This window comes from Hippopotamus amphibius, chromosome 3, assembly GCF_030028045.1.
Source record: "Hippopotamus amphibius kiboko isolate mHipAmp2 chromosome 3, mHipAmp2.hap2, whole genome shotgun sequence".
Taxonomy (NCBI): Eukaryota; Metazoa; Chordata; class Mammalia; order Artiodactyla; family Hippopotamidae; genus Hippopotamus; species Hippopotamus amphibius.
The window spans coordinates 92,194,888-92,219,784 of NC_080188.1; the positions used below are offsets into that span (position 1 = coordinate 92,194,888).

The window sequence follows — 24,897 nt, forward strand, 5'->3', positions numbered from 1 at the left end:
CACTTTTCCCATTTAGCTTTAAATATTTATTATTATCAAGTTTTCAAATGTTCTCTGAAATATCTACAAGAACTTTCTCAGAAGGGATTTTCAAAGTGAAACATGGATCAGAGTAATGGAGAGTAATTTTCAACTGCATTTTCTAGAACATTTTACCCCCAATTACATATGCTGAATGTAATCAATGGAAAGTTTTTCATCATCTAGTTTTTGCAAAGAAATATCAAAGAGGAAAAATCAACTACATTGAAAAATAATAGTTGTAAAAAATGTTCTTCACTTTGTAAGCTGCAGAAATATCACATTTAACATTTGAGAATCTGATACTAAGAAAATGAACACAATAAGTGAAGGTGTCAGTGAGAGGTAATGATTGATACAATACTTAAACAGCTTCAAGATAGAAGAAAAAATATTAAGTTCAAAAATTATTTGAATTATTATTTGAATAATGTTATTCTCATTTTTGTCTCTATAGAATATTGTGCTCATAAATATTGATGAACATTCATAAATCCATAGGACATATGAAATAAAGTATTAAAATAAAATATTCATTTTATAACTTTACACCAAGAAAATGATAAGCATAAAAATGTACAAAAACATGAGACTGTCCATGTATTTGAAAGTGAAATTTAGTCTCTATATGTCACAAAAAGAGGAAAATTTGACAAAAACTGAATACAATCAGAAGTCCAGTTAGTCTCTAAATTTATATGGAGGGGTAGGGGAGTAAAATCACATTGTTATACATGTAATAGATATTCTATTCATAGTATATAGTAAGCAAATTAAGCCCATAATAAGTCAGTGAGACAGGTGACTATGAGATAGATTTTTCAATTACAATCAAGAAATGAATAATACATGTTTCTAAACTTGAGTTAGTTATTTTTTTCTTTAAGTAGTCTTATCTATAATCAGAAAGTGTATTACCATCAATCTGTCTATTGTGATCGGGCAAATTTGGTTCTGTAATAATTTGACCAGAGACTTTTTATGCAAGACTGTAACCTAATGTAAACCTACAAGAAAGTATGTGTGGCTTCCCAGACTCAAGTGTGGAAATTTATTGCAATCAAATGTTCACAGTTATTGCAGTTCCAGTCTTAAACCCAGTAATTATCTCTTACTGAGTTCTTCTATTGCCCAGGAACTGTGTTAAATGCATTATTTAATTCTTAAAAATATCACACTGAGAAATATTTTTTTTCTAAACAATGTAAAATATTCACAGGGAAATTACTATAAAAAGTAAATTTTAAAAAATCAAAGGCAAATAAGCTATTATGGTATTACAGACTTAAGTAGAAATATTTGAACCAGACACACAGTGAAAAAGAGGCCAGAAGCCCTTGCTTTCTGTCCAAATAGCATTAACTTACTGCGTAAATATTGGCTGCCATTTAAAAAATCTTAGGCTTATTGCCTTCTGGTTTGTTATTATAATGATTAATAATATAATAGTTGTGAAAATGTTTTGACATAAATAATACCCAGTATTTCTCACTTCTCTCTGATAATATTTTAATACATTTGTTGGGTAGTCCAAATATTTCAATCTCCCCTTTTAGGGGCATTTTTCATATTATATGTAAAATCTATCACATATCTACTATCTGTACATGAAAGATAAACACATACAATATGTAATATATACAAAATCCTTTACAAGGTTTTCAAAAATCGGGGAAAAACAAATATTTCATATGATTTTAATAGTAAACAGTGAATTTACAGGTGTACACCTTACAACGATTCCTAAAGAATGTTATATGTTGCGTTATATGTAGGATTATGTAGTTCACAGTTTAATTAGGGAAGAAAGTGACAACAAAACTATATTCTTAACATTGATTAAAAGTTCAAGGAAAAATATATATTAAAATTGAAACACAGCTCAATTGATTTGGTCATCAAATCAGAAAAATTTAACATTTAAAATTTAATACTGAAATTCAGGGGATTGATTAATGAAATTGGTTTTGAGGTTGTGATTAGAGGATGCATTCAGAGGAACAGGAACTTCTGAGTGTCCGCATTTTGTCCAAGTTATTAATTTCACCATCAATCTGTAATTCCATTTGGTGAATGCTGACTACATACAAAATAGAATAGAAAAGAACAAACAAACCAGCATCTCAGTACCATATTCCAAAGCTGATATATTTATCAATATAATTATTTTTCTTGAAATGGCATACACACCTGTTTCAACATAAAATGGAAGCTTTACAAAGATGCCCTTTCCCAAAAAAAAAGGCAATTTGAAAGCCCATATTGATTAGCACAGGGCATTTTACTGATCTATCTTAAAGTATCATTGGCAGCCCAGCTTTCTAGCCTAAGTTCTAAAAGTTCTGTCTTAAAAAATAATAATAATCAGGTAAGGGAATCAAACATGGAATAGGAATGTCTCTTCAAATTATACCAAAGAAAAAGAACCCCATGTCAGATTTCATTCAAATAGTGCACACACAGCCATAAGAAAAAGCATATTTCCCAAGTTGCTATTGTTTGTGATGCACATTTAAATGCACAGAACATTTGTCTTTATAGCAGTTTTATTCTCAGCACAGTAAATGGCAAAAGGGTTTCTGTTCTATTGCCTTTCTCAAAAAAGGTTTAATTCCCTACTACTCTTGGCATAGGTTATAGCTTGAGTTTCTTACTCCAGCTTACTTGTATACTCAAGTGTCTAAATTCTGCTGAGTACGACAGAGTGACCTAGTATCAGGGTGAGGAGACTTTTTATTTGTTATGTGTAACCAAGTGTATTGCAATGATTAGAAGCCATTTGGGGGATGGGAAATGGCAAAATTCTCATCACACTGAATAGCAAGGCACTGCATAAAATGGAAAGTTTGATTCTGTGATAAGCACAATCATAAAATATTTGATGCCAATAAACAAATACTATAATATTATATATCCTATTATACACAGTTTCTTCATAATCAAATAAATGTGAATAGAAATAAATTAGAGATGGAGGAATCAGACTCCTTGACTTAAGACTATACTACAAAGCTACATTAAAAGAGACAATATGGTAATGGAACAAAACCAGAAATAATAGATCAATGGAACAGGATAGAAAGCCCAGGGATAAACTATGGTCAACTAATCCATGACAAAAGAGGCAAGGATATATAATGGAGAAAAGACAGCCTCTTCACTAAGTGGTGCTGGGAAAACTGGACAGCTACCTGTAAAAGAATGAAATTAGAACACTCCCTAACACCACACACAAAAATAAACTCAAAATGGATTAAATACCTAAATGTATGGCCAGACACTATAGAACTCCTAGAGGAAAACATAGGAAGAACACTCTTTGACATAAATCACAGCAAGATCTTTTTTGACCCACCTCCTAGAGTAATGGAAGTATTTGCAGATGAATCAACAGACCAAGGATTAATCTCCAAAATATATAAACAATTCATGCAGCTCAATATCAAAAAAACAAACAACCCAACCAAAAAATGGGCAGAAGCTGATAGCTTCCTCCACAAGAGGGCAGACAGCAGAATCAAGCAGTATCAGCAGTTTTTCATCCTGTGGACATTAAAACCACAGCCACAGAAAGATAGAGAAAATGAAAAAGCAGAAGACTTTGTACCAGATGAAGGGACAGGATAAAACCCCAGAAAAACAACTAAATGAAGAGGAGATAGGTACTCTTACAGAAAAAGAATTCAGAATAATGATGGTGAAGATGATCCAGGACTTTGAAAAAAGACTGGATGCAAAAATTGAAAAGTTTACTAATGACCTAGAAAAATTAAAGAGCAAACAAACTGAGATATGCAACACAATAACTGAGAAGAAAAATACACTAGAAGGAACCAATAGCAGATTAACTGAGACAGAAGGGTGATAAGCGACCTGGAAGACAAAATGGTGATAATCACTGATGCAGAAAAGAATAGAGAAAAAAGAATGAAAAGAACTGAAGACAGCCTAAGAGGTCTCTGGGACAATGTTGAATGCACCAACATTCGCATTATAGGGGGCCCAGAAGGAGAAGAGAGAAAGAAAGGACCCAAGAAAATATTGGAAGAGATTATAGTCAAAAACTTCCCTATCATGGGAAAAGAAATAGCTACCCAAGTCCAGGAAGCACAGAGAGTCCCAGGCAGGATAAACCCAAGGAGAGACACACCAAGACATATAGTAGTCAAATTGACAAAAATGAAAGACAGAGAAAAGTTATTAAAAGCAACAAGGGAAAAATGACAAATAACATACAAGGGAATTCCCATAAGGGTAACAGCTGATTTCCCAGCAGAAACTCTGAAAGCCAGAAGGGAGTGGCAGGATATATTTAAAGTAATGAAAGGGAAAAACCTACAACTAAGAATACTCTACCCAACAAGGATCTCATTCACATTTGAGAGAGAAATAAAAAACTTTACAGACAAGCAACAGCTAAGAGAATTCAGCACCACTAAACCAGCTCTACAACAAATGCTAAAGGAACTTCTCTAAGCCGGAAACTTAAGAGAAGAAAAGGGCCTACAAAAACAAAAACAAAACAATTAAGAAAATGGTAATAGGAACATACATATCGATAATTGCATTGAATGTAAATGGACTAAATGTACCAACCAAAAGAAACGGACTGGCTGAATGGATACAAAAACAAGACCCATATATATGCTGTCTACCAGAGACTCACTTCAGACCTAGGGACACATACAGATGGAAAGTGAGGGGATGGAAAAAGATATTGCATGCAAAAGGAAATAAAAAGAAAGCTGGAGTAGCAATACTCATATCAGGTAAAATAGACTTTAAAATAAAAAATGTTACAAGAGACAAGAAAGGACATTACATAAAATCAAGGGATCTGTCCAAGAAGAGGTGATAACAATTGTAAATATATATGCACCCAATATAGGAGCACCTCAATACATAAGGCAAATGCTAACAACTATGAAAGAGGAAATGCAAGGCAAGAATAGAGACACAGATGTAGAGAACAAACATATGGACATCAAGTTGGGAAAGCTGGGAGGGTTGTGAGGGAATGAATTGGGAGATTGGGATACGCAACTGTTCACTCTAAATATAAGCAGTTTATTGTTTGTTTACTGTATCTCAATAAAAGTTCTTAAAAAAAATGGGCAGAAGACCTAAATAGGCATTTCTCCAAAGAAGATGTACAAATGGCCAAGAGGCACATGTAAAGCTTCTCAACATCACTAATTATTAGAGAAATACAAACCAAAACTACAATGAGGTATCACCTCACACCAGTTAGAATGGGCATTATCAGAAAAACTACAAACAATACATGATGTAGAGGGTGTAGAGAAAAGGGAACCCTCTTGCACTGTTGGTGAGAATGTAAAGTGATACAGCCACTACGGAGAACACTATGGAGTTTCCTTAAAAATGAAAAATGGAATTATCATATGACCCAGCAATTCCACTACTGGGCATATACCCAGAGAAAACCATAATTCAAAAAGACACATGCACCCCAGTGTTCATTGCAGCACTATTTACAATAGCCAAGTCATGGAAGTAACCTAAATGCCCATCAACAGATGAATGGATAAAGAAGATGTGGCACATATATACAATGGAATATTACTCAGCCATAAAAACTAACAAAATTGGGACATTTGTAGAGACACAGATAGACCTACAGACTGTCATACAGAGTGAAGTGAGTCAGAAAGAGAAAAAACAAATACTGTTTTTTAATGCATATATGTGGAATATAGAAAAATGATACAGACCAACCAGTTTGCAAGACAGAAATAGAGACACAGATGTAGAGAACAAACATATGGACACCAAGGGGGAAAATGTGCTGGGTTGGGGTGGGATGGATTTGGAGATTGGGATTGCCATATGTACATTACAAATAAGAAAAAAAAATAAAATTGTACACTTTAAATATATGTAGTTTATTGTATGTCAACTATATTTCAATAAAAATCCTTAAAAATGAAATAAATTACAAAAAAATTATATTCACAGATCTATGTCTCATCTATAGTTCCAGAAATCATAAATCACTAAAGAAAATTCTTAGTGAATTCATGTCTATATTCACGTCAGTAGTAGTAAATGCTGAGTATACTATAGAGGCATTTAAATATTTAACACAAATAATAGGAAGAAGATAAATAGATGTAGGTTATATATAGTTATAGTTATATGTATTGATATATAGATATAAATGTATTTAATCTGGACTCCAAGCTTAATTTTAAAATGATGAATAAGTATACAAGCTTAAATATAAATAGCAAACATAAATCTGACAAATTTATGATCTGTGAAACAAATCGAATTTTGCTTAAAGTTCAAGTAATTAATGATAATTATTACTTGAAATAATGGAAGTCCTCCTTTCTTTAACTTTTTAAAAAAGTTTTTGCTATTTTTTTCAGTAATTTTTAAATTAAACTCTTCTATTTTGAGATAATTGTAGAGTCATCTGTAGTTGTAAGAAATAATACAGAGAGATCCCATGCATCCTCTACTCACTTCTACCAATGGTAATGTTTTGGCAAACTATAGTACAATATCATACTCAGAATACCAACTTTGACCCTATCCACTGATCTTACTCAGATTTTGTTTTATTCCTCTTCATTTGTGTGTGGGTATGTGTGTTTTGTTCTAGTCAAATTTATTACACATGTAGGTCCCTGTGTTCACCACCATAGCCAAGAAGACAGAATAATAAAGATCTGCAAGTAGGTTTAAAATTCGTTTTAAGGCATTAGTAATCTTTTAAATCAGAAGTTAACAAATCTTTATTGAAAAAATCCAGATAAACCATTTTTAGGCTTTTCAGGCCATGCTGTCTATGTTATAAAGACTCAATTCTCCTTTTGTAGTCAAAAGCACCCAATAACAATTCCTAAAATAAGAGTGTTGACATGTTCCAATAAAACCTTGCTTAAAAAAAATAAGAAGTGACCTGGATTTGGCCTATAGGTTCCTGTTTGTTGATTTCTATAAAACTTACATAATCACCTTTTATTAAATCTAAGAGTAGCAAAATATTTTTAAGGAGGAAAACATTCTTCTTTTGTTTGTTTTGATTTTTTCTATTTGAAAATATTTAATTAAATATAATTTTAGCTCTTTTTGAATGTAATATTTTGACTTGCTTCTTCATTTGTGCCATTATTTGAAACAATATAAATTGCTGAAATTCCACAGAAAAAATAATCCATGATCACAAGAATTAATTTTAGCTATCATACTATTAGGCTTTAAGCTTCATAATATCTACTTTTATGTCCAAATTTTGGTCAACTGCACACTAATAAAACAGGGAATGTATCATTTTATTATATATTATTTACTTCCTTTCTGCTGAAATAAAGTCATTTTGTGAGTTATACATCTGTTAGGCAAAACACCAAAACAAATAAACAAACAGAAGACCCACAAATTCTGAGACCTGGGAAATGTGTAAACCCCTGGTAACTCACCCAGTTAATAGAAATTAAATTGAAATACTATGTATGATGGCAAAGTATTTTGAAGCAAACATAGATCAATAAAGATGCTTAGTATAAGTCTGAAGGAAAAGGTTTTTCAATCATTGTTTCATGAAGTAACTCATAAGGAAGGCAACATTCCAAACTATAACCCATTCATTTATTTCCATGCTGATTTACATATTGAGTTGCATTATGCCTAAGCTTCCAGCAACGTAGCAGAACATTAAATACACCAGATTTTTTTCCTCACATTTAATATCATATAATACATTTCCATGTAATCAACTGCTGGTTGTCAGCTGGACAAAACCTCAGCATTACAATAAGATTCTAAGTTAACTTAATTGCATATTATTTATGTAGTTCTATGATATCATGTATCAGTGGTATAGTAAAATTTTCACTGCACCATTTCAGAAAAAAGTGACAGAAAAAATTCTTTTATGAGCATTAAAGCACAGTGTTAATCCAATTAATTTTAGCTACTTATAAAATAGATTAGATAGAAGAGGATAAGAAACTGAACTTGAAACCAAAGCATCTGTATTCTTTCTGTAAAAGAAGATAATCTGTTATCAATGTCCTCAGTACATGTATTCAGGTGCACAGAGTTCACTCTGCTAAAGAAAATATTCTTATAATTTATCTCATTTATATCAAAGTACTTCTAGTAGCCACAATGATGCAGAGCCTTCCATCTTAATTCATTTGAAAACCTGTGTGTCTTTCTATTAATCACCTTGGAGATAATACTTAATTCTACCATGTTTGAAAAAGAAAACTTAGTGGGCAAATGAACAACATTGTGTGTTACCATAAATTTAAGCTAAGAATTAAAATATCACAGGAGCTTTTAAGTGTAAAAATACTTCAGCAACATTCTGAGAGCTTGGGATGTGGAATCAACTGAAGATTAAAAATCAAGTTGATCACTCACCTATTTGAATGATGGAAATTCTATATACTTAACACTCTAGAACTTCGTTCTGGGTTATGACTATTAACAAACAAATATTCTTTTTAGTACAAATAAATAAGAAATAACTTTATAAACAAATAAATGGCATTAAAGATGTTCAATGATTTATTTATCTAGCATGTTAAATACTTTGTCAAATTACTAATTCAGCTGTATTTTTCCATAAACATTTACCAATGATTGTGAGTATCATGGAAGTAAATACCACTAACTTTTAAATTTTAAATTATTGTCATCTCAGATTTACTAATTGGGTTTAGTATGAGTACTTCATAGTTATTTCAGTGGGCATTTACAGATTCTGTATAATTTGAATTATATGGTGCAAGCTGAAGGCATCATTTTTAATCAGGAAGAAATGAGATGTTATCACAGCATGGCTTGGCATTCATTCTTCTCTCAATTTCACTCCAGGTGCATTTCACTGAGTGGAATTGGCTTATTGACTGAATTGGCCACTCTGTGTCCCTAAGAAAACTGCCATGACTAGGAAGCCATATGGTGCAATGCTGTAAGCTATATTAAATTTTGAGTCATATTTTGGCCAGTTTTGTTCTCATAACTGAGATTCAGAATTGTATCCATGTAAATTTCTATCCACTTGCTGTTCACAAGTGTCATTAAGCTCACATTCTTTTTTTCTTTCCTTTTTCAGACACTTGTTATATAAAGTGGTGCTAGAGTTTCAACTTAAAGACACGATTTGAGAAGGGGGAAGAAAGAGAGAAAGGTGGCACTTTAGGCTCACCCTGCATTTACCTTTGAAGAAGCAGTCTTCATTGTGGACAATGGTAATCTTGTGTTTTTTCAGGCAAGCAGCTCTGTGCACCTCACAGTGGTTTTCATAGAATTCTCCATCAGACCCACACACAGGTTTGTAGTGCCGACTGCAAAGGTCCATGCAGGCACATTCTGCCTGCCCTGTCTCTCTGCTGAGAACACAGTGCCTTCCCAAACCACAGTATTTGTTTTCACAAGATCCCAACAGGCCATCCTGAATCAGGAATCCTGAGAACAAAGAATGGAAAAAATATTTAGATGCATATGTCCAAATAATAGGCTGATGTTGAAGTTTTGAAGAAAAAAGAAATAGTCTAAGAAAATATAGTATAATCAGGGTTCAGTTGTACTCAACACAGGAGGGACTTAGATCCAGCAGATGAACTTTGCCTAAACTACCCCTGACATTTTCCCCTTCTTTCCCCTTTCTCCTTGAACACACACCTCCCTACCCAATGAGTATTACAGTCCTTAAGGACAAGGGCTCTAAAGTTAAACTGCCTGAGCTCAAATTCTCCACCAATTACTAGCTTTATGTTCTTGGATAAATTATTTCTGTGTGCCAAGTTGTCCCATCTGTAGTACGAGGTTGATAGTGTGGATGATCTCCTAGAGTTTCTGGTCTACAGAAAGCACAGCCCTGGCACATAGTAAATGGTTAACAAATGTCAACTTTTACTTTAGCAGAATTCTGATAGAAGAAAGGAAATGTATGTATCTAATGCAGGAAATAGGAGAGAATAGGAATGAGAAACAGTGTCTTGCTAACTTCTTATTGGGTTCTAAAATCTGATCCTTTCTTGTTTTGACCTTTGCCATCTGGCAATTACTGATGCACTTCATGCCTAAATAAACAAATCATGAAGAATTTGATTGCCTTGTTACTTGTTCAGTCTAACAATCCACATTTGCATCAGAAAAGTATAGGTGGATCCAGCAGTCTTGTACTAAAATCAAACTAAGAAACTTTAATCCCCTGGCTTTTATAGGTAAATCTGGCTTGTTTGAGAATGTTATCTGACTGAAAAGTAAAAAATGTCACTAAACTGTACATATGTGTGTGTGTGTGTGTGTGTGTATATTATATATATATATATATATACATATATATATATATACATCTCAAAGAATAATATATATATTCATATATACATATATATACATGCATAAATGTGTATACATATATTTACCATTGGTGACACTTATATACTGCAAAAAAAAAAAGTTTTAAGAGGTTTTAAACAAATTACAGTAATTTTATTAGATACTTAGTGTATATTTTCAGCTGGTTGGTTTAAAACCATCTCCCTACATGAATGCATCATAATGGTTAAGAACACGGTTTCTGCTCCAGAGTTTAAATTATAGCTCCACAAGTTACAACTATCAGGACCTATAATATACCTATAACTCAGTTTTCTCATCTATAAAATAGGGATAATAGTATATCCTCAAAGTGTTATCAAGATTAAAGGGCTTGTAAAAGCAAGATCAAGATGGCAGAGTAGGAGGAGGCTGGGCTCAACTCCCTTCATAAACGCATCAAACTACAAATCCATGTAGAGTGAACCTCACTAAATTCTACCTGGGACAAGCAGAACAGCTCTTCTACACAAAGGTTATAAACAAAGATCCACAGAGCATCTGATAAAGGGAGAAGAGTGATCAGGCTCAGACCCATACCCCAGCAGAAGACACAGAAGAGGAATTAATATCACAGGCATGGGGATTCTCCCTGGGGAGCAAGGTATTCAAGCCACATATTTAGTTCCCCAGGCTGTGGGGTCAAACACCAGGAAGATAAGCCCTCTTAGCTGGTTTGAAAACAATTGGGGCTTACCAGAGGGCTGTAAGCAACCAAGACTTCACTCTTAAAAAGCAGACACACAGACATACTACCAGTCACATCATGTAGGCAGCAGATTGAAACTCTCTGGGGCTCTGGCCAGCCTGGCAAGACTTCCCCTGCACATTCGCATCCTGCATGGACTGCTGCTCCAGCCCATCTTGCCTGGATGCTATTCCACACTGAAGCATCGCCTGCCATTGCCAATGAGAGTGCATGCTCTCATTGAGAGTGGAGGCAATGGAGCTGGCTGAGACCACAGCCCAGCCTCTGACCAGTGTTCAGGCAGCCATTGCCAGCTCGTGAGTCCCTGTGCACACTTGAGAGTGGGCAGGGTCAGTTCAGTGGTGTGGCACCACCTCTGCAGCCCTGGGTCAGCCTCTAAACACAGTGTGTACACCTGGGGGCAAAGTGAAACCAGCACAGAAGTGGAACCCCAATCACTCAGGTCCTGGCTATGTCCTAAATCAAGGTGGAGACTGCCAACACACCTGGGAGAAACTCAGATCCCTCAAGGCTCTTGCTCTAGCTCCTCAAGCCTCAACCCTACCCCAGATAGGTGGTGATGGTTATTGAGCATAGAAGATGTCCTGACTTGCACCCAGCTCTGGTTTTGGCTCAACAACACCAGCCCTACCTCCCACCAAGGCAGCACACCTAAGGGAAAGACACAGCCTTTGCTTGATTCAGATCCAGCTCTGTTACCAGAGACACTGAACATATGCAGAGTGTATAGGGACACTCCCACAAAAGGACACACTGTCAAGCTTGGGATAGGGAACTGTTTCACCAAATTTCACAGAGATAAAGAAAGTTAAACAAAATGAGAAGACAAAGGAATATATTTCAAATGAAAGAATAACAGCAAAAACAAACAACCAAATAAAAATCCCTGAAAAAAAAACCTAGTGAAATATAGAAAAATAATTTACCTAATAGAGTTCAAAGTAATAGTAATAAGAATACTAACAGACCTGGGGAAAAAAGTAGATAAACACAGTACAATTTTAACAGAGAACTAGAAATATAAAAAAGAACCAGTGAGAGCTGAAGAATACAATAACTGAAATTAAACAAAAACACTCTACAGGGAATTAACAGCAGACTAGGTGATACAGAAGAATACATAAGTGACCTGGAAAAAGATCATGGAAATCACTCATAGCAGCAAAATAAAAATATTTTTGTTTGTTTTTTAAAAATGAGCATAGTGTAAAGGACCTCTGGGACAGCATCAAGTGTATTCACATTTGCATTGCAGGTGTTGAGAAGGAGAAGAAAGAAAAGTGTAGAAAGTGTATTTGATGTAATTATGGCTGAAAACTTCCTGAACCTGAGGAAATAAATATACAGGTAAGGAAGCACAGGAGGTCCCCCAAAAGATGAACCCAAAGAGACCCACACCAAGGCATATCATAAATGGCATAAAGAAAAAGAAAGAGTCACACAGAAAGGTACCCCCATAAGGCTGTCAGCTCATTTCTCTGCAGAAACTTTTCTGTCCATAATGGAATGGCATGATATTTTCAAAGTGGTGATAAAAAAAACCTAGGATAGTCTACCCAGCAAGGTTATCATTCATAATTGAAGGAGAGATAAAGAACTTCTCAAACAAATGAAAGCTAAAGGAATTGATCAATATTAAACTGACCTTACAAGAAATATTAAAGAGTCTACTTTAAGTGAAAATGGAAAGGCTACAACAAGAAACAAGAAATTATAGGGTGGAAATATTCCTACTAGAAAAGGCAAGCACAGATTAAAGACTGTGGATCAATCACTTAAATAATCTAGGATAAAGGTTAAAAGACAAAAATTATAAAATCAACTATAGCTACAATAAAGAGTTAAGGGATAGACATTAAGATGTAAAATATAAAATCAAAAATATAAAATGTGGTGGGGGAGTAAAAAATATACAAATTTTAGGATGTGTTTGTACTTAAATGACTATCAGGTTAAATCAAGTAAATATACCTATAGGTCAATATACATGAACTTTGTGGTAACCACAAAACAAAAGTCTACAATAGATAGACAAAAACTAGAGAGAGAAATATCAGCATAACACTGAGGAAAATCATCAAACATCATAGAAGAGCCTAAAAATAAATAAATAAACTGAGAACTAAAACAAAAACAAAAGCCAGAAAGAAAAAACAAAATGGCAATAAGTGTATACCTATCAATAATCACTTTAAATGTCAAGGAGTAAATGCTACAATCAGAAGACACAGGGTAGCAGACTGGATTGAGAAACAAAAAACAAACAAAAAAACAGGACCCATCTATATGGTGCTTACAAGAGAATCACTTAGAGCTAAAGACACCCAGACACTGAAAGTGTGGGATGGAAAAAAGATATTCCATGGAAATGGAAACAAAAGTAAGCTGGGTAGGCTTTTTATTTTAAAGTAGACTTTAGAACAAAGTGTATAGTAAAAGACAAAGAAGGAAATCATATAATGATAAAGGGATCAATACAATAAAAGAATATAACATTTTTAAACAAAAATGCACCTAATATAGGAGAGCTTAAGTATATAAAGCAACTATTAACAGGTATAAAGGGAGAAATTGAAAATAACTCAGTAAGAGTAGGGAAATTTAACACCATACCTTTATCCAGATAGAAAATTAATAAGGAAACAATGACCTTAAATGCACATTATTACAGTTGGAGTTTATATATATATATATATATATATATATATATGTGTGTGTGTGTGTGTGTGTGTATACACCTTACATCTAAAGGAATTAGAAGTACAACAAATAAAGCCCAAAGTCAGTACAAAGAAGGAAACAATAAAGATCACATAGAAAAATAAAGACAAACAAAAATAGAAAAGATCAATGAAAACGAGCTTTTTTTTTTTTAAAGATAAACAAAATTGAGCTACGCTCATTAAGGAAAAAAAAAAAAAGAGGACCTACATAAACAAAACAAAAAATGAAAAAGGAGAAATTACAATTGTTATAACAAAAAATACAATAATAAGAGAAATTTATGAACAATGGTATGCCAACAAATTGTACAACTTGAAATTGGACACTCCTAGAAACATGCAAGTTTTCAAGATTGAATCAGAAGAAATAGATATTCTGAACAGACTGATTATTAGTATTGAAATTGAATCAGTAATCAAAACACTACTGACAAACGTAAGTCCATTACTGGATGGCTTCACAGGAGAATTCCACTGAAAATGTAAAAAATAGTTCGTAATTATCTTTCTCAAACTATTCCAAAAAAGTGAAGAGGAGGAAACACTCCCAAATTCAGTCTGTGAGGACACCATTACCCTGATATAACTACAAAATGAAAATTACAAGCCAATATTCCTGAAGAATGCAGATTCAAAAATTCTCAACAAAATAAAAACAAAATCAATTCAACAATATATAAAAAGGGTCATTCACCATGATCAAGTGGGATTCATTTCAAGGATGCAAGGAAGGTTCAATAACTGCAAATCAGTGTGATACACCACATTAAAAATAAGAAAGATAAAAAGCACATGATCATCTTGATAGATGCAGAAAAAGCATATCATCAAATTCAATGCACATTCACCATAAAAGCACTGAACAAAGTGGGTATAGAAGAAACATTTTCTAAGTATAATAAAGGCCATGATGACCTCCTGAGTATATATCAGGGAAAGTGAAAAAAAGAAATAATTCAAAAAGATACATGCACCCCAATGTCCATAGCAACATCACTTACAATAGCCAAGATATGGAAGCAACCTCAGAGTCCATAAACAGATGAATGGATAAAGAAGATGTCATGTATACATTCACTGGAATATTACCCAGCCATAAAAAGAATAAAACTTTGCTATTTGCAGCAACATGGATAACCCTGAAGAGTATTATGCTTAGTGAAGAAAGTAAGACAGAGAAATAAAAATGTAATATGTTTTCATTTACATGTAGAATCTAACAAATGAAACAAACTAATGAATATAACAAAACAGAAACAGACTCATAGATACAGTGAACAAACTAGTTGTTACCAGTGGGAAGAAGGGTGGAGAAGGGAGCAAGTTGTGAGAAGGGGACTAAGAGGTACACACTACAAGGTATAATATAAATAAGATACAAGGATGTAATGTACAGCACAGGGAATATAGCCAATTTTCTATAATAAGTTTAAACGTAGTATGACCTGTAAAAATATCTAATCACAATGCTATACACCTGAAACCAATGTAACATTGTAAATCAACTGTACTTAATTTGAAAAAAAAAAATTAAGTCTTGGCACATGTAAAACTCCATTTAAATGTTAGTTATTATTATCATTACTATGTTTAAAAATTAATTTTCATAAGAACAAATGTACTAATGAAATTATTTAAATAATCAATTTATTTGTTTTTATAAATAAAACCCCTGAGGTATTTTTATTTTCATATTAGACATGTATTTCCAAATGGAATTTAGAAAAATTTAAATAAAGGATCAACACTATCAATAGCACAATTTTAAAACTAGTTTACATTTTTGATAGCACTAAATAGGAAGAAATCTTCTTGAAAGCAAGTTAAAATCATTTGCACTCTGATACCATATTATAATTTTTGAGGAAGCATTCTAAAACATTCAGAACAAAAAATAAAATTTATTGAATCAAGTTTTCCACCATAATGTTATTTAAAATAATTGATAATGACTCTGAAATATTTAGTAGATTTTGGAAAATGTATTTAATGCAGTACTTCTTGAAGTTTGACATCTTAGAATGACCTAGAGAAGTTTTATAGCACAGATTCAGCCTTAACTTTACCCTAGAGTTTCTGATTCAGTAGATCTGGGATTGAGCCACAAATTTATATTTCTAATGTCCCAGGTGATGGTGATATATTTTTTTTCCTGAGATTAAAGTTTTTGGCCTTTGACTTAATGAAATCCTAATTGCTAATTACAATAAATATAACAAAAACAAAAAGACTAAGTAAACAATTATGAAATGTTCTTAAGTGGAAAAGTGAGTTTATGTTATGATTAAAACCAGATAAAATCATGCAAGTATTTTGATGAACTAAGAAAAGATATGGAAAAATGAACACAATTGAGTAGCTAATTGGATATGATATTGGGCAAATTTTTCTAATTTTACATAATTGCTTTTTTAGTGTTCAATGTAATACATTAATAAAATAAATTCCATAAGTGTGTCAATTACAACTATAAAATAGTGAGCCGATTTCAATTTGGAAAATCTTTTTTCTCATTCTTCTACCAGTACTTATGCCTATTGTTGGTCTTATGTTTATAGAGTCCAAAATGGGGCTGCCATTATAACAGCGGGATTTGACTCATATAGCTGAATTTTGTATAGTTTTATATCTTATATTTTCTTTATTTCCTTACTATCTCACTAAAAACTAATTTCTTGCCATCAAATAGTTTAAAATTTATCAATAGAGTATTTTATTTTATTTTTTTTATTATCTAAGAATGAGTTTAGGGTCAACAGGTTCAAGATATTATTTTACATTTTGGTCACAGACTGAGGGGGCTAACTGAATCAGTACAGTTTCCAAAAACGAAGGAATGCTTTGTTATAAAATGAGATCATTTATGGTATATTTAGGTCTATGAGTATCTTTTCTTAACTCTCTTTTCTTCAATTTTTCATCTTTTTTGTCTGTACTCCAGTTCAGAGATTTGTATTAGAATGACCAATAGGCCATTTTCTAGAAGTTAACGAACTATTTTACACTAGCTAGAAGCTGTGTGTTGCATATCACTACTACAATTAAAGGCAATTTAATTCATTCATATGCAATCCAAGAGAAAGCTCATATTATGTAAATGAATAGCTAAGACATATCCTTTCTGACAGTAATTATCCATGACTAATGCTGAACTTAAGTATCAGCTGAGATTAAATCAAATTAATCTGATCAACATGTCAAAGCTTTCTTTTAAGTATACTCAGTCAGATAACACACTAAATGAATTTTAATCAAGAATTTCTATCCTGCTATCTCACAACTTGATAAAATAACATTTGTTTCCCTGAAAGTGCTATATATTTAACAAACACATTATTTTATAACTTCTGTGCCTTCAGGGCATTACAAAAATTCCTCAGATTTAAAATAAACAAGTAGAACTGAAACAAAAGATGAAAGACACCATAAGTCATAAAGCAAAATCATTCAGCATAATTCTGCAAATGGTATTCTCAGATTCTCAATCATGATGCAATTCTCTTCAAGTGATTTATGAAATATATACTTTATCAAAGAGGTTCTTAATATAGAGTGGATCTAAGTTGAAATAAACTTTAATAAAATGTATTATTTTTATGTGCAAGGTACTGTACTAGATGCTATATAATAGATCAAAAGAGCAGTCATTAATACTTTTTCTAGTGGCTTACAAAGGATTTGTAAGGATTTGGGCCCAAGGAGAGAGTCAAAGAATTAGGAATACATTTAGGGGCACAAAGGATTGTGAGATGAATAATACCAGGTAAGACTTCACAGATATTATATCATGCTGTAGTTGAGGTTATGTTCCTGGAATGAGTTAGAAGTTCAGAATGCTGACACATGGCATGGACAGGGTATGAATTAAAGATTGATGCAGGATTTAAAACTGTAACAGCAGAGGGAAGAAAGAACCAGATTTTGACGAGCTAACTACCTCTAATGATAATAGTGGAACATAAATGAAATTGATTTATGGTGCCAAGTTACTTGAAGTGTTAATTGTCTCATAAACATGTATAATGTTATAGTACAAAATGTAAGTATTATGTTAATTTTGTTGAAAACAACAACAGATTTTGGGTGAGAGAATAGGATTATAGTCTTTGCTTTTCCATTATCTATTAGTGTGACCTCAGCCTGGCTGCAATCTCTTTGGGCCAGATGTTCAAGTGGTAAGATAATGGGAAACTGATAAACCATCTTCAGATTCACTCTCATCCAAAAAGCCCTTTCATTTAAGAGTGCTTGACTAAACAGTTTTTAATAAATGATAATGTCTGAGAAATATACTTAGTAATCTTTCTCTGGAATGCCTAATAGTTAAACTTCATCTGCAGGAAACAATCATATACTCATAATTCTCTACTTTAAACAATATTTACATACTCTAGAAATAGCATCAGCTGTACAAAATTAAAAATTATTAATATTATTTTTTTGGCCACTCCATGAGGCTTGCAGGATCTTAGTTCCCTGACTAGGGATCGAACCAGGGCCCTCCGCAGTGAAAGCAGAGAGTCCTAACCACTGGATCATCAGGAAATTCTCCAAAGTTATTTTAATTTTGATTTTTCCAATTGCTTTTATTCCTAAGATTTTGTCATTATTTATTTTGTTTTCTCAGTGTGTAGTTAGTTACAAAAACCGACTTTAAAATCAGAGTCCTTTATTTGTATTCCAGCTGTCACTGCAAGTGTGATTTTAAGAAAATTAGTTAAAGCATTCAGCCTCAGTTTCCCCATCTAACAAGAACATAGAATAAACTGTGTATTACTTAAATTAATACATACAATGAAGGTAATAATGATCATAGTAGCATATGGTTGTTGAGAGGATTAAATAAGATGAGGTACTGAAAGTGCCTGGCATAGAGTATGTGTTAATGAAAATAGAATTATCATTTCCTATGGCTTTGGCACATAGAATATATTGGCTGAGAATAATTGGAATGAATAAAGAACAGCCTTTCACAGCTCTAGTTTTTATTACAGCCCTTGGAAATGTATTTATTGGTGTGTTGAAATGTGTGTTTTTAAACAATGCACCTAAAATTTTTGAGTATCCACTAGATAAGAATTTCCCTCATATGCAAGAAGAAAGAAAAAAGTCACATTTGTTTACATATTTTGACTTAAGAATAAGAATTTTGGTGACATTTGCTTCCCATGTATGGAAAAGTTGTGAAACTCCTCAATAAATCCAAAACACAAGTTTCTGTTGCATGCTGTAGCCTCTAACAAAACACATTCAGTCCTCACAAACTTCATCACAAGTGACAGTTCAAGTAAATACTTCAAACCTATAGATGATTGAGCACAGTATGATCTTTCCATGAACTTTAATGACTGGGATACGGATTTCCTACTGATACTTTGTAAAGTTGGTTGAAACAAAACAGCCTGACCATGTTTGTCCTGGGTGCCACTATTGAAAAACATTTCGAATAGTCACATATCTTCAGTTCAATGAATTTGGAACCTTCTTCCCCATCTATTTCATACAATCCATTGGGCTTCTGCAAGCCCCTTCATGCAATCCAGCAAACAAATTTGTTTTAAAAGATGTAAATTTGAAAAAGATAAGTACAACATTTGTCTGGGGTTCAGTCAAATTGCATCTATCCAAATTATAGTTTCTGTTTTATGCAAATTAGTTTTTGCCAGTGCAAATGTGTTTCAATGTGTCATTTCAAGAAGTTAGATGATTTAAGGTCACTAAATAATATGGCAGCAGTTACTTCCTACTTCTCGTTCTCAACTGCAGTATGATAATTCTGAGAGCAGAGCACTGAAAGAGCTTAAGAAACACTCTCAAAACCCTTCCCAACTTCAACTTGTGACCTTGATAACAAAGTATAAAGATATTTTCCTTATCATTAATTTTATCTTTTTCAAGCCCTAAGAGCTGGTGTTTCTCTATTAATATCTCTAGCCCACTGAGAACTTAGATTAGTACTTATGATTACATACTTGGCCAGATAAAAGTACTTTCATCATTTGTGTAATTTATTTAGATCATAGAAATGGGACAGAAGCCACATAAATCTTACTTTATAGTTTCAATTAGTGGCTAGAAATGTCTTGACATTATAGATAGAGAGATTGCTAGATAGATAGCTAGGTAGCTAGAGAGATAGATGATAGATTAGATAGACAGACAGACAGATAGATATAGATAGAGACAGATAAATCAAAGGTGAATATATGGTACTTAATACTTACTTTTAGATTACTGTGATTTTTAAAAGCAAAATATTTGTTCTAAAATGTTTTCATTTAGTGAAGATTTTGAGTGATAGTAAAAGAAAAAAAAGTATTTATTTTGCTTAGTAGTTAGGTGCCAATCTCCCCTATGACATTAATTGATATAATAAACAAGAAAATAAATTAATTAGCAAACAAAGCAGAAAAGTATTTTATAAGTCTATGCAATGAGAGTAAAGACATATGCTAAATCATCTGTGAGACTAAAAATATTTCAGGCTTTCAAATAAACCCAAAACTTTAAAACATATTTATTTCTTATTAAGATTTAAAGCAGTAGGTAGATTATTCTCAAATAATGTACATATTTTCACAAAGTGATGGAAATATTATTAATTGATAGCAAAATCTAAAGCTTAAAGTGAAGATCAAACATTATATTAGAAGGGTAGATTTGACAAGGTAATATTTAGATTCATTTTAATGCTGCTAGTTACAGTCAGACCAGCCATATGGCTAATCAGAAATTGATGGAGAAATAAAGACATAGCAAATTCTGTTATAAATATAGGAATAAATGACTGCTGGAAGAAGAAGATTGTCTATGGAATTTAAAAGTTTTCATTTCAAAATTCACTTCAGTAAATTATTTTAATATACTATTTTGAAAAATCATTTTTCTTTATAAAAAGTTTTTTTCCTTTTAAAAAGTTTGATTGAGATGTAATTGACATACAATAAACTGCATATATTTAAAGTGCATAATTGTTATTTTTATTAGTCATCTATTTTATACATATTATGTATATATGTCAATCCCATTCTAAGATTTTTAATGATGATTTTATGCTTTTAATTTAGAAGCTTAATTTTTTTGAGCATTTTTAGATTCACAGCAAAATTGAGTAGAAAGTTTCATAAACCAATCATGGGAAAGACAAATATGGTGTGATTCCACTAATATGAGCTTCTTAGAGTAGTCAAAATCATACAAAATCTTAAAGTAGAATGGAAGTTTTACAGAGATCAGGGGAGAGGGGAATAGGGAATTATTGTTTAACAGGTATAGAGTTTCAGTTTTGCAAGATGAAAAGAGTTCTGGAGATGGATGGTAGTGATGGTTGTACAATACTATGAATGTACTTAATACCACTGAACTGTACACATAAAACAGTTAAGATAGTAGATTTTATGTTAATATGCATTTTTCCACAAAAAAAATGAAAAAAAAAAAGGTAAGGTGCAGAGTTCCTACATATCTCCTCCTTCCAAAACATATATCCGTCACCTCTATCACCCAACTTAAGCATCTACTATTTGCAAAAAAGAGATCTTTATATATTTCTAAGAATCAAATTATCATCATATCTGAAACAACATACTTGTATAAGTAAATTCTAAAATTTCAATCTCAGTCATTTTTGAGGCTTTTTTTTTTTTTTTTTTTTTTCAATTTGAGGGTTAGGCATATGTTCGAGAAGATTTACTGAAATGGCAAGTCATGGGAGATAAATAATTTGACCCCAAGTTCCGACTGCACAGTGCATTACTGATACAATTCTGGTTTTTATTTTCATGGTCACTCAAGTTCCTTGAACATTAAAAAAAAAAAAAAAAGGACGAAAAACACTCTATGCTCAACTCATTTCTTTCAAACTCCCATTTCTCTCCTCCGCCATTGGTGGTTTGAAACTAATTTAATTTTATCCAATATCTAATACTATATCCATATCTAATTTATCAAAAATATTACTCATTCTCTGAATCCTCTCAATTGCCCCCAGCTTAGGTGTCTGGAATAAAAGCAGATTTTTTTTCCCAGCTTTTCATACACTTACCTTCCCTGAAGTAAAAGCCACAGATTTAATCTACTGATTAACTGGACAAAAGTTAAATTTTATCCATGCTCTTGTCTTCAAATGAACAAATCATATTAGATTTCTGACTGAAGAACTCCCAGTCAAACATTACTTTTCAGAAATCTGATGGTTATGGAGTTATAGTACCTGCGTGCATGTATGTATGTGCTTAGAGACATTTAATAACTTAGGTTAGGCTACTACTTTCTTACTGTGTATGTAACACAAGCACAAGTGTCTGTAGAAGATATGATGCTAACTTGACAAGAAATAAACTCAGTGGATCATTGTAGGGGTGTCTTTTTACCTCTGCCCCTTTTCTCACTGAAGTCAGAGCCCCACACTAGAGTTAATTTCTTTGAAAAATTCTGCACATACACATAACAGAATACTACCTGAAACGTATTGTGTCACCACCACAATGAAAGAACACATAACCCAGTCTAGTAAAGTTCTGGAAGGCATAGGAATTGGTCATGTAGAGAAGAAAATCATAAAAGGAGAATTGAGGCAAAGGTGTGAATTTATGCACAAAGTGATTGAATGTTGCCAAAGTGTAGAGGATATGGCTGGGATTGTTAGAAGACTTGGGTAATGAATTAGGGAAATGATAATAGATGCCCTGAAGGCTATGCTAAGGCTATGTTACTGAGGTTGTGGAAGTTAGTACTTAATAGATTTAAGGAGTGTATATAGAGGTTAGAAAAGAAACACCACCAGTCAGGAAGCTACCACCCTAGTCTGGGTGAAAATAATGTGTCAGAACAAGGAGAGAACTATAAGAAAATCAATTTTGGAGCAACATGGAATGAGTTAGAAAGGTAGGAGGCAAAAAGTGTAGCTTTGAATATAAAGGAAGGAGTCAAAGGTGGTTATAAATGAAGATAACTAAAAATGACACAATTGAGGGTAGAGTCCAAACACCTTTAATTGCACCAGTCTTCAAAGTCATATTGTTTTTCATCAATGCTCAGTTATAGCACATGGAAGAAGTGGAGCCGTAAGATCATAGCGCTATTCAGAGTAATGGTCTACATGTTCCACGTGGTGGAAGGATTTGAATGGACGACAAGTGACTCAGAAGGAAGTACTGCACACAGGGTACGAGGAAGAGGGTACAAATGGGGGAAACAAGGCAAAGTTTCTTAAGTTCTTGCCTGGTAAATTATTTTGTACTTTAATATCGCAGCCAAGGAATTAAGTCCAACATAGTCTTTTCAGCTGAAATGACAATATCTTGACATTTCTCTAATATGTACAAAAATAAAAATTTTTCCCATCCACCCCAGTAACAGGAGACTTTTTAAATATAAAATGGCCAAGGTGTTAAATCATTTTTTTAAATACTGTTTATTATCTCCTTTATATTGATAACCTCTGATACTTGCTTGCTGCTCTTCTGTGTCTGAAAATTAAGCTGTACATACTGGAAATATGATTTAAATATCTTAAAATTAATTACCCTAACAATACAAATAATTACCATATTAAAATGCTAAGAGATTAGCATTTAAAATCCCATTTAGCATAAGCCCCACTGTGATATCTAGGTCTTTGGTTTTACTGAGTTATCTTTATTCTGTAGCACTATAAATAGTTTGGTTTTGCCTCATATCACTCTGTTTATTATTTTTCACTTTCTGAGAAACCAATTTTTTTTTTTAAACTTATTCCATGTTTATGACTTCTACATATTTGGAATCTTCATATTTCCAAAAAATGAAATCAATATGTTTTAATTCATCACTGAACCAAAATAAAAAATTTTCAGTTGTTTTTAAAGATTATTTTATTAATTTTGTTAGTTAATTACATTGTTTCCTTACCCTCCTGAATATGTTGGTTTTGGTGTTTCCCATCATTGGCTTTGGTTATTTCAAACCACTGATAAACTCTCTACAAGTTACACTATAATACATAAAGAAACATGTTTTCTTTTTATAATTTTTTTACATTAATTAATTTATTTATTTTATTGGCTGTATTGGGTCTTTGTTGCTGCACACGGGCTTTCTCTAGTTGCAGTGAGCAGGGGCTGCTCTTCCTTGTGTTGTGCGGGCTTCTCATTGCAGTGGCCTCTCTTGTTGCAGAGCACAGTCTCCAAGTGCATGGGCTTCAGTAGTTGCAGCACATAGGCTCAATAGTTGTGGCACACAGGCTTAGTTGCTCCACGGCATGTGGTATCTTCCTGGGGCAGGGATCGAACCCGTGTCCTCTGCACTGGCAGGTGGATTCTTAGCCACTGCGCCACCTAGGAAGTCCTTTATAAATGTTTTAACTTGCATATGATAATCTTCTGCACACATATATTTATATCATGTATAGTTTTCTTAGGTAGAAATATTGTCTTTCTGTTTCACGTTTTTGGAAGATAGATATGGCAGGTTCTTAAAATATAAAATAACAAGTTATTTTAAGACCTGTCTCCTCTCTGTCCTTACTCTGCCAACATACCTGGCACTGATGCTCTTTTCCAGGGGTTTCTCTCATTTTTTTTTTTTTTTTTTCAGGCTCCAGGGCCACAGAACACCACTGGACTGATATTTTATGGTGTTTATAACTTGGTGACTATCCATGCCTCTTTCCTCTGTCTATCTTTTCCTTCTTGGGTGCAGAGGCTGTATTACAGAACTCTCCACATAAAGCTAATGCCCTAAATACTGAAAAGTATACTAAGATCCATACTGGTGCTTAGGCTTACAAGGGTCTTATATTTTAGTAGGGATATGATATAACTAAAACATAAATATTTTATAAGGTGAAAAAACTTATCACATGGGAGATACAAAGTGATATGAAATTTTAGAGAAGGAATATTATTCTTTAGAGGGAAAGTAATGAAAGCTTCCTAATAAAGCCAGATTTTATCAGAGATTAAAAAAACGGTTAGGCTTTTGACATGTGGAAATGAGTTGGAAAAGGAAGAGCATGGGAAGACAAAAAAGCAATATTTTATGTCCCACAAAATATGACTCTGCTATCATTTTTCTATTACTCTTACCTGTTATTTCAAA

At 32.9% G+C, this 24,897-nt stretch overlaps 1 protein-coding gene across 3 annotated transcripts in view; it reads right to left on the reverse strand.

Moving 5' to 3' along the window:
• Positions 1-24,897, reverse strand: part of FSTL5 (follistatin like 5) — an 803,737-nt gene that overhangs the window by 547,633 nt on the left and 231,207 nt on the right. For all 3 annotated transcript variants that reach the window (XM_057727977.1, XM_057727979.1, XM_057727978.1), the window contains exon 3: positions 9,223-9,471. In XM_057727977.1, the coding sequence (XP_057583960.1) occupies positions 9,223-9,471 (249 nt within the window). The remainder of the gene's footprint in view (positions 1-9,222; positions 9,472-24,897) is intronic.